Raw genomic sequence first — 18,224 nt, forward strand, 5'->3', positions numbered from 1 at the left:
GTTCCATAGCCATGGTAGGAAAGTGGTGACTGGTGGCACCCTTTTTAAACGTCACTCTTTAACTTGTTTGGTTCTTTTTAAAAATTCTTGATTGTCATTATTAAAGCATACCATATTTTAGACTCAAATTATCTTTTGTGCTTTCCAGTTTTCTTAAAGGTGGCTCTTAGTCTCAGATTCTGCACTAGCACAACTCCTACGTTTCAGAGGGATGGTTAGCCCTGGTCCAGTGCTGAAACGCTGAAAACCGAACACAACCTGGGCAAACCACCTTACACCCGTGTTACGTTTCTTCTGCATCGTGCTGCCCACCGTGCCTGCTCATTGGGATAGTTCTGCACAAAGAATAAGAGCTTTCTGTACCCAGGCTCCTGGGTCTGAGCAATCCATTCACACTCGTGACATTTCAGCCCGCATGGATGTGTTTCTGAAAAGAACACTGGATGAATTCACATCGTGGGGCACGACAAAATCCTTAACGTAAGGACCTTTTTTTCACTTTTTAAATAGAAGTAATGGCATCAAGGGCAGAAAATGTGAAGATACCGCTTCAGATATCAGATGGCATCGAATCTGGCAGTCTAGAGACTGTTGACAAATACAGATTGAGCCCTGATCAATTTATGTCAGTTTTCCCTAAATCAAAGTTGTAAGTCGTTACCAAACAGCAAGAATACCCCGAGGCCTAGTTACTTTAAAAAAAAATTTGTAAAATCCTTGAGCCTTTATAAGAAAACATAATATAGGCCATAGCCATATATACATATACATGGGTAAATACGAAAGTAGCATCACATTGATGACATCAATCTGTGTGAACACGGAGAAAAGGACAAACCTTTAACTCAGACTAAGTAATGAAGAGATATGAGACTAAGAAACAATGGAGTAATTAACCAACAACATCACGTAAAATGCGTAAATATTGTATAGCACTGCCACAGAACAAGAGCATCAAACTTGGTAATGGGCCTTCCTTTCTTTCTATGTGGCTGATACTCCCCAAATCATCTGAGAAGAAATGTCTCAAAGGGGGTTGTTTCTTCCCCAAAATATACTTTGCTTACAAATAAAACCAGATCAGTGTATTTTGCAGCCAGGGTTGTGCTCATTGGCAGTGGCGGAGTGTTGTTTGGAGTATTTAAAAATTCAGATACTCAGTAAAATGTGAGCTGCAAATGGTTTTCAGCTTTTCTAGTCAAATAAACCTAACTATTCTGAGTTTCTTTGCATTGTTTTAGAAAGAATTAAGAAGATACAAAGTAATTATCATTCAAGGGAAACTTTTTTTTGGTGAAATGATCGGTCTCAGAAAGTGAGTCTGTAAATGAAAGTGCATGTGCTGGCAAGGGGTCCCTGTCAGGCAAAGGCCACTGCTGCCATCTGCTGAGGAAGAGAGAAAATGGGACATAAATGGCCAAGCGTCAAAGACACTTTTCTGTTGGCCATTTGAGGCAGAAATCCCTGCCGAGGGGATGCCAGCAAGCCCAGCTCCCCAGGATCCACACGGTGAAAAATCCACCCTTTTTTCTTCAACTCCTAAAACAAAATAAAACAACGGAGCTCAGCTGTTTGCTAGTGTCTTTACGAGGTCAGGTTTAGTGCGTTCAGTCGAAGGAACGATGCAATCACTTTCCAAGGTAATGCATTCATTTCCTGACCAAGGATAACGCCGGCATTTCTGGTGCATGGGAGCACTACACACCGCATCATCACCACGTACTAAATGGTCACTGCATAATTCAGTGTTCAACATGCAAGAATCGTGTTGGCGGATCCCGATCTAAATATATTCCTTCAAAGCAGTCCGTGCTTCCCAGCAGCAGGGAGACACCGACCCCAACGCCTCCCTCCCAACGCCACTTCAGCTCAGTGGGGAAGTCTCCCAGGGGGTCCCCGGGCCTGCAAATGCCAGGCCGGCTGCTCCCCCCACGACAGGCCTCTGGCCTTGCCGCCTCAGGAGTGGCTTCTGCTGAGGGAGCCCCGCACCCCTAGAACACCGCCCCGCCTGGGCTGTGTGCTGCCAGGTCGGGGGACAGGGTAGCACCTTGAAGACGCCATGTCGGGGCAATGCCCCTAACACTCCCCGCCACAACCGCCACCCTGTCCTCCTCAGGCACCCCTGCCCGCCCCGCCCCTCTTGGCACCGCCCCCTCGAGCGAGCCTCTGCGCTGAGTGGAGGAAGCTTCTGACGGGTTTTCGGAAGAACCAATCAGAGTGTGCCGTCCCAAGGCCGGTGAGCCAATAGAGGGGAAGGGAAGCAGCTGCTGGCCGGAAGTGGGGTGCGGGCGGTTGCGCTGAGGTGAGCTCGGCGGGCAGGTGAGGGGAGGCGGCTCCTGCGGCCGCGGGCTCCCAACGGGGTTGTCTCCTCCGCCGGGTACGTGGTCAGTCGCTGTTGGGGTCTTGCCGTAGCGCGTCCCTGGCTCTTTTCTCTTCAGCAGTGGCCTGGTGAACGCTGCGGCGGGGCTTGGGCCTAACCAGGGCCGGGCCCAGCGGGAGCCTGGCCCAGGGCAGGGCGGCGGCTGTAGAGCCGGGGCGCCAGGCCGCGTCCTCCCCTGAGGGTAGTGCTTGCCCGCCGCTGTGCTGCGCGGTTTCGCCTCTGGCGGGGCGTGGTAGTAGCGGGCCACGCTAGGGAAGGGATCCCTAGGCCTCAGCTAGGGAAGGGATCTCCCCTCTCTGTTTACAGGCTGGGCTTTCATGGTTCGATGAAAGAATGCTTAACGTGCTTCTAGTGAAGTTAATCTTGCTAAAAGTATACTTTAGTGAAAAACTAAGACACATTTATTCAAGTGTTTCCTGTATTCTGCACATTGAGATGGCTTTCTTCTGGCTCTTTTTCACTGCCAACTCTCTTATATTGCCTTTGCTTCTGTTTATGCGATAAGGTTGTCGCACAAATTGTTTAATGTATATTTCTTGGGACATTCCGTAGGTATTTTCATCTGGCAAAAATGGGTGAACCTCAGCAAGTGAGTGCCCTTCCTCCACCTCCGATGCAATATATAAAAGAGTATACTGATGAAAATATCCGCAAAGGCCTGGCTCCAAAGCCACCTCCACCAGTGAAAGACAGTTATATGATGTTTGGGAATCAGTTTCAATGTGATGATCTGATTATTCGACCCTTGGAGAGCCAGGGTATTGAACGGTTACATCCTATGCAGTTTGATCACAAGAAGGAATTAAGAAAACTTAATATGTCTATCTTGGTCAACTTTTTGGACCTCCTGGATATCTTGATAAGGAGTCCAGGGAGTATAAAGCGAGAGGAGAAACTGGAAGACTTGAAACTGCTTTTTGTTCATGTCCATCATCTTATAAATGAGTATCGCCCTCACCAGGCTCGGGAGACGCTAAGAGTCATGATGGAGGTGCAGAAACGTCAGCGTTTGGAAACAGCAGAGCGATTTCAGAAGCACTTAGAGCGAGTTGTAGAGATGATTCAGAACTGCCTGGCTTCCTTGCCTGATGATCTGCCTCATTCAGAGGGAGGACTGAGAGTGAAAGTGGAACCAATGGATCCTGATGATGGCAGCAACTGTATTGGACAGAGTGAAAAGCAGAGAGAGCGTTCGGCTGGCACCAGAGATCAGGTTTTAGACAAAGATGCAGCTATGTGTAGCATTATTGATGAAATGACATGAAGAAAACACTTTTTTTTTTTTTGTTAGCTCCCTATAGTGAGAGACAGAATGGATTCTGAGGGTATATATTGTATTTAGTTTTGCTGTTGTGCAAGCAGACAAAACATTTTTGTACAACTGATAGAGGTTGCGAGTGACTAGGCAGCTGAAAATGTTTACTGTTTTGTGAGCTGTGTGTTTATTGGTAGAAACAAACAAAGTATGTTAAATATATCATGTGAGGTGGTAGCCACAGATTAAAGTTAACTTTTTCTGTCGTACATTTGTCATTGTCTGCATTTTTGCCTGTGCTGTTTTTTTTAATTGTTTTATAGTGTCGAAGCAAGTAAGGGGTCTGAGAGGAACTGCAGTTGACAGTTCCACCATTTCAAATAAGTGCTAGTTGTTTACAATTTCAGTGGGTCCTTTCAGGAATGTGTAATTCAATATTAAAAATAAAATTAGTGTCAAGTCTGCAAAATCCATACCTTTCTAGTTTTGTAATATTATACCTGTACTGAAGAGAAACTAAGAATTCCTTTATTACAGTTTTAATGTGTAATTTGCCTTACAGGGACACTGTCAGGGATTTCGATAACTAAATGAATTAAAATTACTTGGATTTTAATTTTCTTAGACGTAAATCATAACCGGTCTTGAGCTTATATAAATGCCTACTTTTTTTTTTTTTTACACACAGATGCTTAGACTGACTTATTGTATAGTTAATATACATGCATGAAGTGAATCATTCTGCAGTGCAGATGTTTTGTATTTGCCTTTTAGGTGGGATCTGCCCAGCTGAGTGTTTTTGTCAGGAAGGAGGGTCTGATTGGATAATTAGCCTTTATACTAATTGAGAACTTCTAAGTTTGAAAGAACCTCAAGTATTCCATCAAGTGGAAGCTGTATCAACCAAGTTTAAAGAACATTTGTGTTGGATCAACTCCCCATGGCAAGAGGAAGAAAGTGATTTGATAGTGAAGAAGTGGCTTCTTTACCCTGCCCTTCCTGTCATGGAAATCCTACTTCTGTCTTTTTGCCATATAACACTGAAATATGTATGTTTTCCAAAGTACGTTCACCAGCTAAAAACCAGGTGAACTTTATGAGTGAGGGAACTTGCACAAACCCTAATTTTAACTGATTTAACAAGCTGTGGCTCTGATTCATTTGGTAATTCTGTTTTCAGAAATGTTACATAAATGGGCAGGCAAAAGTACTCAGCTCTTAGGTGGTGGGGCTTGAGCTCAGTGCAGAATGAACTGAAGTGAGTTTATGACTCATTGGAGAACATCATCTGCTATTTTAAGTGCATGTGGCATCTTAAGTAACACTAAATAAGTAGAAACATGGTGGGTAATTTTACAAATTTAACACGTTTGTCCTTTATTCAACCACCACTGTTTTTTTTCCTTCCCCCTAGACTAGATCTAAACTAGTAACTTGTAGGTAACAAAACCAGTTGCAAGTATGCACAATTAATTCGGTATCTACTTTGCAAATGCTGTTTCATGTGGAAGATACGAGGAAGCATTTCGTGGCTCTTGGATGAGAGGTTGTGCACTGTGGAACTACAGTTTGTCACGGACGTTTTAACTTTGCCATCCAAAAAGAACTGTCATAGATGCTCAATGGTTTTCTGTAGATTTTTTGTCTAATTTTTATGCTTTTAATAAATTCCTAGGCCTGGGTACTATAGTCTCAAAATACTGCGCAAGCTGGGTCCTAGCAGCAACTAACAATTGCAGTGAACTTTTGTGAAGCCGTTAAGGTAAATAAGGATCATGTAATTTAAAAAAAATACTTAATGCTGCTTTCACTTTCCAAAAAGTTTCACAAATAATTTGTTAATTCTAGATCAATTTTTTCTATGTTTAAGGCAAACCCTTAGAAAGCTGTGGAAGTCTTCCTGGGCTTTTTTTCAGCCAAAACAATGACTTTTTCCTCCTTTGTCAGGTCAAAGCAATGATAGTTTTCCCTTTTTTCTGTTACAACTTTGCTTTTGGGAGAATAAGGGACTGTAGCTGTAGCGAAGGCAGTGCCTGTTCGTTCAGGAAAATGGGGGTTGTGCATCTCGTGGGATAGTGTGACTCACTGACTAGCAAATTTGATTATAAATGTCTTCTCTACTGTGTTAATTAACCTGCTCCTGATGATGAGATCTTTCCTTACCTCAGCAAATCCTGGTTTTATTTTTGGATGTAATAACTTTTAAGTATTCTACCCCTAAAACATTAATGTATACAATATGTATTGGATTATACATGCCTTATGAAACCTGATGAGCTAAAGCTAACATTGTGTTAAGCAGCATTTTGTTGGATGCTTTCTTAATTTGGAAAAAAAAAAAAAAAGGAAGGAAAAGGAAAAAAGCCCAACCCTTCTATTACACTCTGAACAAGCACGGGGATAACAGCAGTACAGTTATTTGAAAAGTTCCGGAAGTTTCTTGATTCAGAGAAGCCGAGTGTGTCAGCAGCAGACAAAAGGTGGAAGTTCGTAGCTTTGATCTTCTAGAGGGAAAAGAAGAAAAGATATTTAATGATATGTCTTTAAAACAGTGCAATGAAAAGATGTTTCCAACAATGCTTTAAACTTACTTCTATATGTAATGTTTTGGTTTGGTTTTATTTTCACAAAGTACGGTCTGACTGTATGCTCTGGTCAAGAAAAAACGTGCAGCTACTTTAAGAGCTGCATGAACAAGATAACATTGACACCTTTTCTGCATAGTGCTCATTTCCTGTGCAAACAAAAACCAGCAACTTGGAAAACCAGGCATGTAGAAACTCTGAAATTATGTCAAGGCACTTTGTATGGTCTGTTTGAGATGAAATCCAAAGCAAGTGGGTTAACTGTTGCCCTGTAGCTCTCACGTTCTCTTACTGCGTGACCAGAACGGCTTTCCTGGTTCACTGGAACTACTGTGGACTGCCGTATGAACAAACCAGCCTGGGTGAAGTGAGCAGTACAGCCTCAGGCAGAGCTCTGAGATAAGGTCCCTTATTTTCTCATCCTATTTACTTATTTCAGAGCTCAGATGTGGCCCGTGCAGAGGAGGAATCCATGTGGACCCCCCCCCACACTGCATGTCGTGGTGGGTAACTGGCAAAAGAGGATGTGTCCTGGTCTGCAGGTGGACGTTTGTTGAACCGCCAAGAGCAGTTCCCCAGCTGATGCCACGCGCTATCGTGGCGTGGCTGTGGTGAATGTGGTCGCCCATCTTCTGCCAGGGCCAGGTTGCTCTACCATTTCCGTTTGTGCAGAGCAGTTTCGGGATCCTGACGTTAATGGTGAGAATTGTTCCTGTAGCTGCTATCTGTGCTTTCTGGTTTCCCCAGAAACCAGAGGAGCAAAGAGAAAGCATTTTCGTAAGAGTCCTGCTTCCAGCCTCTGCATACAAAAATCCCCCTTTCTCCCCTCTCCTCTCAGCTCTTTCCTACAGGTATGTTCTAGTGTTTTGTCTCTTGGCTACTTCAATCCCTTGTTTTTCCTCCTTTTCGCTTAAAGGAAGTGTCACTTCGGTGACTCGGATCTCATGTAAGGTAGTCACTGCCAGGCAGCTCTGCTGGTTCTGATTCCAGCCTAATGTGTGGTTCTGGAAGCATTTCTGCTGTTTATTGATAAAAAGTAACTCCTCGCAACTTAATTTTGTCTGTATAAACCAGTGTAAAGTAGATTAGTTACTTCAGCAAAGAACGCTTGTTGGCCTTAGATCAAATGCACTTGATCACAGCTGCGGTTCTAGTCCAAACAATATAAAAAGGCAAGGTGCCCTCTGGAAGACTTGGGTGACCTGGAGACAGGGAGGGTGGCCGGGGAACACCATTTCTCAAAAGCTGTGTTTCAGCAACATTTTTTTCAGAGTGAGTCTTGAGCCTGGGACGATGTGGTTTCCACGCTACTTTTGAAGTGAGCTCTGTCTTCTGTGCGTGTTACTTTATATTGCAAAAGCCCAGCTGCGTAAAGAATTTTTGAGAGTCGGTTGATGAAAGACTGCAGATCTATTAGGCTACAACTGTGTAACAGTAGGGCACGTTTCCAATACTACCAAATTATAGCCTACAAAGAAAATAGCATTTGCCTGAAGAGGTTCTGAACGGCTTCTGAGTATTAGAACTAGAAACTATGGGTAAATGCTTGAGGAATTCTTCCTACGAATCTGTTATTTTGCAAAGTCCTTTCCGTTTACCCCAATCTGTTACAAATCCTATGTAACCTCTTATCCAAATTCTCTCTGCTCTGGCAAAAAAAAAAAAAGGTGTGGGAAGCAGTACGGGGCAGTGGATTACCGATAGTCGTGTCAGCTCGACGGTGCTGATCATCTCCTGAAATCAAGCAGATCTGGAAAAAAGGAGAAGTGGGTTTCGGAGTTGCTGCTGAACATTGTAGCCTGTCAGTCAAACTGCAGTCAGCAAATGTTCAGCTGTGCGCGCTGCCCGCAGCAGAGGCTCGCAGGCAAACCACAGGAGAGGCAATCCGGATTCGACTAAAGGGCATTCTCAGCTGTGTCTGAAGATGACGTACTGCGAAGTAAAACCAGAAGTGCACGAAGAAGACAAGCTTTCTTGAACGTCGGTGCCCAAAGGGTGAACAGGAGCGGTGTTCCTCCTCTTCAGCTACAATGCCGTCTTCTTTCTGCGTGAATTGGATTCTCCTGATCCTGTTTACAGGTAACAAAGTGGGCCTAAAGGGATAGGTGGATGGAGGTTACCATGCACGTTACGTGCATCAGTGTTTCTGAGGGTTGGAAAGAGAGAGTTTTTATGTTACAACAGGAAGAGTGGCCACATGAAACTGCAGTTTTGTGTTATGAATAGAACTTAACACAGTGGGTCGATAGTTTTCTCGTAGCGTTATCTCCTTTTTAAAACAAAATCACGTTGAGGGTGTGATGGTTTTAAAGATACCGTTTCTTGGGCTGTCTGCTGGTCTTATTAGTGAATGATCTTTTGCAGTTTTTAGGTAATGATGATCTGAGATGAGCAGAGAACTTTAAATTATTTTAGAAAAGATTCAAAACAAGGGTATTTCATTTCAACAGCCTTTATGAAGGTGAATGCTTAGGAAGACAGAGAAAAAGTCAACTGTGGCTTCTGGTGTTTTTTAGCCAACATGAAACTTTATTGGGACAAATTTATACTTTCACCTTTTTTATTCTGAGAAAGCAGTCCTCCTAGGAAAACATTGTTAAAGGCAATAGCATGGAAAACAACAGGTTGCAGAGTGGTACTAGTATGGGCAGACAGACATTAAAAATTTAGTGGTAGAATATGTTCAGTAGAAAGAAAAGGGATATTACAGATATTATTTCTTCTAGTTCTTTATAAAGCCTTTTCTGGTGAGATTCATTTAGAGCTTGCTTTTTTATATTAAATAAAATACAGTATTTTCAGAGATTAGTTTCTAGTATGCTGTTGTGGCAAAGTGTCTGAATGCAGACTTATTTTTAACTGTAATAGCTTAGGTTAGGAAAATAGCTGAGCTGGGGAAAACGGCTTTTTCACAAGGGACAATGGAAATCAAACCATACAGTGCACGGGATCCACTGGTGTGTGTTGGCAGACTGGCCTCAGGGAGCTCCCTTCCTAATTATAGACTGAGCTAGACTTTTAATAGAGATAATTTGTTGCCTGTACTTGCTGCAGAGAGTTCTATCCCTGAAATGTTAATACAGGTAGATCAAAATTTTCACACGCGTGATCCCGTGTTACTGAATTCGATAAGAAATGCATAGTGGTAAATATATTGCAAACAGTTTTCTTTGAAGTACAAGCAGAGAGAACGTGCACCTCAGAAGCCCCACTGCATAACCTGTTAGAAAAAGGTGGTTACAGGATGGCTTTGACTGGATCACCAGAGCAAAAATTATTTTGGCTGGCACTTAATACAGCTTTTATAAAACCCTCCTGAAGGGAATATTGACCGGAGTGGTCTAAATACAGCAAAAGAAACTATCTCACTGTGATGAATGGGCTAGTGGCTGCTAGGTCTCACTGTTTTGACTTGAATAGCATGGCACAGCCTTCTGGAAATGACTTTTAATGGCAACCAAACAAATTAGAAACTGCATAAGAATGAGGGAAGAAAATAAGGTAGTGAAAAAAGAGCGTATAAAGTTTCTCAGACTCTGAAAAATCTCTCCTGATAGGAATAGGCAAAATGAGCCGTTAGACAAGAAGAAGATAAACATGTTCAGCAGCGATCATGCTAATGAAACCTGTCGTTCAGTGGCTTTTCATTGAAAGAGGGGGAGAGTTTCCCACAATGGTTTTAATGAAAGTCAGTGTCTTACCATTCCCCCATGTGTGGCTTGGATTACATCTGAACTAAGATAAAAAATAAAGAGCTAGCTAACTGACTGGACGTGGCTAAAGAGAAGCCACCAAGTTGTGCAGATGCAAACTCTCTTCACCTCTCTGCCTCCCTGCAGAGGCTGCGGAAAGTGTGTTTCTTCTTTCTCTGACTTGAGACACGTTCTGAACAAATCACTGGCCTGAGCATTGTCCCTCAGTGCATCGGTCCTGCTGGGGTTCACATCTATTCGTGGAAAACTTGATCCGGCAATGCCTGGTGGTGTTTGTGAGATGGGAGGTATTGGGTCATGCGAGATGCGTGAGAAGCTTCCACTTGCATGCACTGTGCTCAACAACTACCTCTGTCTTTTTGCCCACAGGCTCCACAGTGGCAGAGTCACTTGTGAAAGGAAAGGTTGGTCAGGATATCACTGTGCCCTGCTTTTACAGTGTTAAGAACAGAGAAGACATCACATCAATGTGCTGGGGTCGTGACAAGTGCCCTACTTCAAAATGTTCTCGGACCATTATCTGGACAGATGGATGGAAGGTGACAGAGCGGTCCGACAGCAGGTATAAGTTGAAAGGGAACTTGCAGATGGGTGATGTGTCCCTCACGATTGTGAACGCCGTGGAAGCAGACAGTGGGACATACTGCTGCCGCGTGGAGATCTCAGGGTGGTTCAACGATCAGCTAAGTAACTACAATGTTGTGGTAGAGAAAGGTGAGTGCAGAGACACTCTCATGTGTCAGTACTATTGTGGGAAATCTGCTGTTGAGTCTAGATTTCAAAGTTTGTGGAAATTATTTCTATAACCATCCATAGGACTGATCTTTAGGACTTTGCAGATCTGCTGTCACTGCTGTTTAAATTAAGCTGTCTTTGGTGTTGTTCTGATCCCAGCATGGTCACTGCAATTAAAAAAAAGTATGTGGTGCTTTGTTTCATGGTGTGTAGCACTACTGAGCTTTCTTAGAAGCGCTATTTGAAGAATTTAAGAGAAAGGGCAGCATAGATTCATAGAGTGGTTAGAGTTGGAAGGGCCAGTAAAGCTCAGCTAGTTCCATCCCCCTGCCATGGGCAGGGACACCTCCCACTAGCCCAGGTTGCTCAAAGCCCCATCCAGCCTGGCCTTGAACACCTCCAGGGATGGGGCATCCACAACTTCCCTGGGCAACCTGTTCCCGTGTCTCACCACTCTCAGAATAAAGAATTTCTTCATAATATCTAATCAAAATCTCCCCTCTTTCAGTTTAAAACCATTATCCCTCATCGTATCACTACACTCCCCGATAAAGGGTCCCTCCCCATTTTTCCTGTAGGCCCCTTTAAGTACTGGAAGGCTGCTATAAAGTCTCCCCGAAGCCTTCTCTTCTCCAGGCTGAACAACTCTCTCAGCCTGTCCTTACAGCAGAGGTGCTCCAACCCTCTGATCACCTTCATGGCCTCCTCTGGACTCACTCCAATAGGTCCATGTCTTTCCTGTGCTGCAGACTCCGGAGCTGGAGGCAGCACTGCAGGTGGGGTCTCACCAGAATGGAATAGAGGGGCAGAATCTCCTCCCTTGACCTGCTGGCCGCGCTGCTTTTGATGCAGCCCAGGATACAGGCATAGGGTACTTAGTTCATCCAAAGCGTTACAGTTGCACCCTTTTCATAAAAAACAGTGCTTCATTTTCCCTGCTTGATTCTAGAGCAAAGCCCAGGGACACAAAATGTGCATAGACTTTTTTTTTTTTTTATCAACTCTTCCTTTGATTTTTAGTTTTTCTCTTGTTTGTAAAAAGCATGATAATACATGGAACAAGTGGCTGACAGATGTACTTGTGTAGCTGGTGCTTGCAAATTTTTATTATGGAAACACTTTCTCTTTTTCCCTACGTAAATGCACACTACGGTTATTTATAATACATATTGGTTTTGTTTTATTTTTTAACATCAGCTAGGATCTCCACTGCAAGTCCTCACACTTACACCTCTGCACAGACCTCAGGTAACTTCTATCCGAGTATTAATCTCAACAGCATATAGAAACTCTATTGCAAGTGGGGATCTTGGGAAGGAAACAGATGATAGAAATTTCTTGGCTAAAATTTACTAAATATTACCATAGAACCAGAGATCAGAACTTGGATTTAAATTCTGCCTGACATTGTATAGAGACATGGGAGGAAGTTTGCTTCCAGGTGTTATGCTTAAGTAGATGTTTTATTGGTGCTGCAAGCATTGTTTTTCTTGTTGCTGTTGTTTTGGTATGTTGTTTTCTTTGTGGTATAAAATCTCACATTTTCTTCTGGAAATGCATCCCATGAACAGTAAAACACAAATTTTTAGGAGCTGCGTGTGGCCACTATTTAATCAATTTATTTCTTCCTTTATAATGTAGAACTGTTTTATTGGGCTAGCTCAAAAGTGCATTTAATTAAAGAGGCTATCTCTACTAGCAGTCAACAGCAGATGACTAAGGAGGATCGTAGAACCAGGGCAGTAATTTTCTGATACAGTGCTAAAGTATTCTTCTGCTCTGGTATAACGTGTGTCTCAGAGGCTTCCCATGTCCCCTGTAGCCTGTGGATATTGAATAATGTGAGGCTTCTCGTTGTAGTGGAAGAGACAATGAGCAACTATTCCTCACTCGGTTTCCTCATTCCACTCACAAGTTTATAGACTTCTATGATATACCCACTCAGCTGCATCTTTTTTAGTCTGAAAAAGACAACTTTAACTTCTAGTACGTAAGAGAGAGCTCATAGTGTAACAATACCTTATTCTCTGGATTTTGAAACAAAAATCAGGGATACTATTTGTATTTCTCCCTTTATCTTGGAGGTTTCCAGCTAGGCAACTCCAAAATGTTACAATAGTTGCATTTCCTTTTTGGAAGAGGAAGTGAAAGTTTTCTCACACTGTTTCTATTCTGGTTGCAAATAACATGGCTTCCAATCTTAGAACTCATGGGTTTTCTTAACCCTGTGATGTCTTCCTTAGCTGCTGGTGGAACAATTGTTTATGTTTTCAGAACACAAGTTAGTGTGTGCGTGTTCACACAGAGGGAGACTGGAAAGGGCAGGTGGCCGTGTGCCTCTGATGTAGGAAAACTCCAGAATCTCCAATGGAAGAGAACAGTGAAGCAGATGATCCTGCCCTCTGCAAAACAAAGCTTCTGGGATAAGTGTAACAACTTAAAACATTGAAGGAAACAGCTGGGGTTGTCATAATGTGAACAGGAGATTTTGTTTTTGGGAGGGTTGTATATCATCTGACAACACATGGAGAAACTGAGACTGATGATACAGAAGACATAAGTTTGTAGCTCTGAATTTTAAATATTGCAAACAGCTTTAGTCTGGGAAATTACCTCGAAATATGCTGCAGATCCTTATGCAAACTTATCACACTTTGGTCAGTCTGCTCGTTGTATAGCTCTCTGGGACTTTCAAAGTCTCACTTGCTTTCTCTAACTCTGCACCACTAGCTCTTTCAAGGCCCTGAGCTTTCATCAGTTTTCATCAGATAACCTAAGTTTGCTTTAGGTTTCAACTGCCTCTTCATGCCTCCAAAAAACAGATGCCTACCTTGGTGACTCCTTCCTTCTAGGCCCTGTGTTGAGATAACGGCAAGAGCTAATTGTTTCCTGGAAGGAATTCAAAGCTCTGAAAAGGGCGGTGTAGGCTCCAGTATCCAGAGGGTGTGCAGAGCCGAGACGGCTGATAGAGAGATGCTTAAGTTCAGTGGTCCCAAGTCAGCAGTACAAATTCCTCTCTGTCAAGGCAGAATGTTTCCCTGTGAAAGTGATGTGTTCGTCTTACCTTTGCTCAGCTCCTGGGAGCGCCAGTGAATCATCCTTCACCATCACAAGAACGTGGCCACCGGTTTCTGCTTCGGGAGCTCCTCAGACTGTAAGCATCTCTGTCGTGCTCCAGCATACCTAGACAAAGTGGGGAGACGTAAGAGTTTACTGGCTCATCCCTACACTTCACTTGTACTGTTTTAGCTTGATTGCAAAAGAAGATTTTTCTTTTTTTTGTAGTCTACATGTTTAGTGCTTATGAAAGAATGCTTAAGTGCTCATTATTAAAGAGGGGGGGAAAAACTGCTTTCCATGCATAAAGTACTTCCTACTAAAGCAGGAAGAGCTTTAGCAACATCTTTATTGCCTTTCAGGCCCCTGGTCCCTGCTCAAACACCTCAGACTGCTGGGATGTAACCTCAAACATGCAGGTATGGCAGGATTTGGGGAGGGTGGAAACTGGAGTGCCTGAGAGCACAGCAACGCACCTGCACCCCCCCGTGCAATGGGGCTCAAACAGGCAGCTCTGTCTCCTGCTGCGTCCACCGGCACCCATTGCAGAGTGACAGGCAGGAATATCACCTGGATTTTACCAGGAAGAGTAGACAGCCAAGTTAGCCTTTGGGAAGGCCTGCTGGGACATGGTACAAGAGAGTATGTGCTGTGGGCGTTCATACTGCTGCACATGCAGAAGGTACGTCAGGAACCGTACTGTGCTTCAGCCTCTTCCCAGGCCTGAGTTCCGAATGAGAGGTTGGATATCTAATGGCTGGCTTCAGAAAGAAGTTTTGCCTAAATAAAGACCAATGCATGGAGAAGGCATATTTGCTTATTGATATACAGCCTTGAATAACTACTGAATAAGCTGACAAAAAGGGGGTGTGTGTGACACTTGGAAATAATTTAATCCTAAAAATAAGTAAAATATTCACCAAATACTATTAAACTTGCACAAATTGGAATTGTAATAACTTCAGATCCTTTGACTATCTCAAGAAATAATGTGTTTAACAGCATGGTTCACACAACTGTTGCAGTGATGCTGCTTGAAACTAGTCCTGTATCTCAAATTAGGCTCTTGCTTTCAACTATACTTTTACTGCAGGGTTGCAAAACACACAAATGGCCTTTGGGTGCCCTATGGGCTTCTCACTGCCAGTGCCACTAATGCTCATCTGTCTTGTGTTTGACAGAACCCATCTGTATCACGTCCCAGTCAGCAGTATTCAGAAAATTGGCTATACATTGGGATTGGTTTATGTGTGGTACTTCTAGTCATCCTTTTTTTGGCTCTGTTTATCATTAGACGTAAGTACTTTTCACAGGTGTTCAGGTGGGTTGGGTACATGAAATCGCAACTGTGGCAGGTGCCATGTGTCTTCTGCTTCAGGGAAGTGAGCTAAAGTCTCTGGATGGCCACACTCTGTGCCCTGCGCTGTGGCTGCCTGCTCGGCTCTCCCCCTCAGCCTCTGGGGCACAGAACAGCAAGGTGCCAATGCGATCTCATCATTTTATGTCTCAGACTCCTTAGTAACCCACAGTCTGGTGAGGAGATGTGTGATATAAATCCACCTCCCCTGCACCACTCATTTCCCCCTACCTGTTCCTCCTCAGTTGCCATGTTGTCCCAGTCTTTCCCAACGGGAGGGGTACTGGTTTCATATAACTATATCCAATGTTTTTCTATGTGCCAGGCTATGTCCATAGAGGCTCTTGGTCAGACTAAGCCATATGAATTAGTTCTCATGGAAATAATGGGGATTTCTGACACTGAAAATATCTGTTTAAAGTTCCCACATTTAGTTTCTTAAACTTGATTTTATTTTATTTTTTTTGAACCTGCTACTTTACTTGCTTCTGATGGTTTCAAGAAAATTACTTTCTTTCTTTTTTTATTTTCATTCTGGATGATCCTTAGGATATTCATACAATAAGAAGACGACGGGTGACTTTCCAAAGTAGGTATTCTGTTCCTGCTTTAGCTGATAGGACAAACTAGGTTGCAGAAAGAAAACATTATCAGTATGCTGACCGTTCCACTGTGTACTTTGACTTTCTTTTTAAATCTCAAGTTAATAGGAAATGTTGCAAAAAGAAATTACTAACTAATCAGTAGCAGAATTTATTAAGCAAAAATGAGTATAACTGTTGGTTCATTGCATTAGGGACCATGTGATCTTCGTGTGGGTTGTCTCATTAGTGGAAAAATGATTCATTATCAGTCATGTTTAAAAAAGTTTTTTTGCATATTTTACATTTTTCCAGTGAGCTGTCTGCTCTTCTTCTGTGTTTCTATCATCTGCTTTTTTTGTTTAACACTATGGTTTTTACTGCTTTGTGCAGCTTTGTTGCATTTTGGAGACCAGAACGTGCAGGAGACCATAGTGCCCTGGAAGATGAGACCCGTGCAGAGGAAAATGTTTATATAATACACTAAGGACTGCATGAATGCTTGCCTTTGTCATCGCTGGGATGTTAAATAGTTTGCAAAATGTTAGCTGCTCTCTCTGCTCGGCAGCTAAACGTGACTGGACTATGGAAGCATTATTCACATCATTCTAATAAAACAAATAAAAGCTACACTTCTAATTAAAAACTTTATCAGCCTGTTCCAGGAACAGAAACCCTACGAGCTTGAATGGAATTTTTCAGAATCCACTTATGAAACCCTAAATAAAGTTACCATTATATTTATTATCTGCTTCACATTCTCTCTTCCTTTTTGGAAAAAAGAGGAAGTGCCAGAAGTGCTCAGACGCAAACGGAAAACCACCCATGGTTTTTAAAAGTTTGTCTTTACTGTGTATTCTATCTGCCAGCTACAAAAGAGTCCATGCTGTCAGAGGGCAGAAGCAATATCATAGCTGCCCTCACAAAGATGACACATGGAAGAACTTGGTAGTATTAGTATTTCAATATACATTTAGTTGAATTTTCATTAAAGTCAGGTATACCCAGTGCTGGTAACAGCCCAGTTATACAATGTACTGAGCCCATAGTTAAATCTGGAGGAGCTATTGATGCTCTCCCCGTCATGGGATGTCCTTGGAGCCTATGGGATCAGTACTTCAACGTGCAGAATATTCACAGCTTGTTTTCAGAGAACTATGACTAAGTGTGTTTTCCTCTGCAAAAATATGTCACTTTTTCTGTGACTTTCTCCTCAGGCCTCCCTATGCCCTGAGAAGTCCTCAGGGAGGAAAGTCTCACTTCTAGGCCTCTAAAACAACAAAAAATAACTACTTTGTAAAGTGAATTAAATTCTTACTTTTCTTAGCTTGTGGAAAAAGCCATGGGCATTGCACAAAATATTGGCTGAAAGTTTGCCCTGCCTTTACACCCCTCTAGGTATCAAACAACAATGTCTTATGCTGGGTTGGTTTGCTGGCTTTTAGCCCGTAAGGGGGAATGCGTGTGGCCTAGCTCTTTTCCTCCATTGCTCCTCAGTGCGAGCCGTTATGTGTGGTTGAGCAATAGACGCAACACACCCAAATCAGCTTTAAGTGGGAGAATAATTTTCCCCAATTGTTTTTAAGGACGCATTTTTAATCAGGGGCTGGGGACTTCCTGAAAGACCAGAAGAGTAGTACAGGTGGGAGAGACACCAGCTCTCACCAAAGGTGGGTACAAATTTTGCCCTGAAGCTCCTCACAAGCAGCAACACAGAATACACAGCAGACATTGCTGCCACAGGGAAGACTCAGAGACTTACCACAAACTTTCTATCATTGAGTTCACGATTTTCGAGGGAGTCATGCAAAGAACAAAGCTGTGCTATTCAATGAGGCATAAAGGAGCAATAATAAAAGCAGTAGGTGTTTATGTTAACAGCTGAGACGCTTGGGGCCACAGTCTGGTTGTGCCTTAAGGGGAGCTGGGCTCAGTGGAGCAGTTACCCATCCTTCCCCCAGGTGGTAGAGATGGGAGGGCTTGAGTGGGCTCCGAGGGGACTGTTTTCCCCCAGAAGTTCTGGAGAGCCTGGCTAAGGTGGGATACTGCAGGTGAATGTGCTTGCAAAGGCTCGTGAAGGAGGGAAAAGCTCCTCACCCTGTTGAAGAAGGAAGAAATGGAAAGCAAGTTGGGGTAGTGGACCCTGGTGTGCTTCGTATTTTCATTTATGCTGTGTGTTGTCTTGCAGCTGCCTGTTGCAGCAGGCGGAAAGGTTGAAAATGTGGAGGTGAATTCGTGGTTGACTAAAGAGCTCAGTGTGGAAGCACAAACACTAGGTGGTCACTGATCCCTGGGCCAGGGAAGGTGGTGGAAGAAACCAGCGCTGCTATGTTCTGTCCTCATGTCACATGTTGCCTTCTGTGAGAAGGTACTGAAGCTAGAAAGGACCTGCCAGTGTCAGACTGCATTTTTGTATTTGCCTATTTGTAACAATTACTAAACTAAAATTACTGACCCCACTGCAGACGTTGCTCTCCTTCTGCCTGGCTAAACATGTCACTGCTGTGGGCTCTAGCCCATGACCAGAGCTGGAGGAAGTCTGATCTGGTCTCTGAACTTGA

The 18,224-nt window shown here is 43.2% G+C and overlaps 2 protein-coding genes across 4 annotated transcripts; both read left to right on the forward strand.

Moving 5' to 3' along the window:
- The first annotated feature begins 2,201 nt into the window (after positions 1-2,201).
- MED7 (mediator complex subunit 7) lies at positions 2,202-6,207 on the forward strand. Of its 2 annotated transcripts, none has more exons than XM_074156361.1 (2): positions 2,202-2,319; positions 2,933-3,903. In XM_074156361.1, exon 2 carries the CDS (start codon positions 2,952-2,954, stop codon positions 3,642-3,644), a length of 693 nt encoding a protein of 230 aa, XP_074012462.1. In that variant the 5' UTR covers positions 2,202-2,319; positions 2,933-2,951; the 3' UTR covers positions 3,645-3,903. The 2 variants fall into 2 exon arrangements, with proteins under 2 accessions (XP_074012462.1, XP_074012461.1); XM_074156360.1 differs by having other exon boundaries at positions 2,276-2,302; positions 2,933-6,207.
- A 1,865-nt stretch (positions 6,208-8,072) lies between these two features.
- Positions 8,073-16,408, forward strand: LOC141470079 (hepatitis A virus cellular receptor 1 homolog). Of its 2 annotated transcripts, XM_074156003.1 has the most exons (8): positions 8,251-8,299; positions 10,303-10,647; positions 11,866-11,916; positions 13,743-13,822; positions 14,088-14,144; positions 14,907-15,021; positions 15,632-15,671; positions 16,057-16,408. In XM_074156003.1, exons 1-8 carry the CDS (start codon positions 8,251-8,253, stop codon positions 16,148-16,150), a joined length of 831 nt encoding a protein of 276 aa, XP_074012104.1. In that variant the 3' UTR covers positions 16,151-16,408. The 2 variants fall into 2 exon arrangements, with proteins under 2 accessions (XP_074012105.1, XP_074012104.1); XM_074156004.1 differs by lacking the exon at positions 11,866-11,916 and having other exon boundaries at positions 8,073-8,299.
- The last annotated feature ends 1,816 nt before the right edge of the window (positions 16,409-18,224 follow it).

The sequence above is a fragment of the Numenius arquata genome, chromosome 11, assembly GCF_964106895.1.
Source record: "Numenius arquata chromosome 11, bNumArq3.hap1.1, whole genome shotgun sequence".
Lineage (NCBI taxonomy): Eukaryota > Metazoa > Chordata > Aves > Charadriiformes > Scolopacidae > Numenius > Numenius arquata.

Bases quoted from the DNA above. Each gene is read 5' to 3' on its own strand.
- MED7 (XM_074156361.1), top strand. From the start codon at position 2,952: ATGGGTGAACCTCAGCAAGTGAGTGCCCTTCCTCCACCTCCGATGCAA.
- LOC141470079 (XM_074156003.1), top strand. From the start codon at position 8,251: ATGCCGTCTTCTTTCTGCGTGAATTGGATTCTCCTGATCCTGTTTACA. The intron at 8,300-10,302 runs GTAACAAAGTGG...TTTTGCCCACAG, and splicing joins TCTCCTGATCCTGTTTACAG to GCTCCACAGTGGCAGAGTCA. The intron at 15,022-15,631 runs GTAAGTACTTTT...GATGATCCTTAG, and splicing joins GGCTCTGTTTATCATTAGAC to GATATTCATACAATAAGAAG.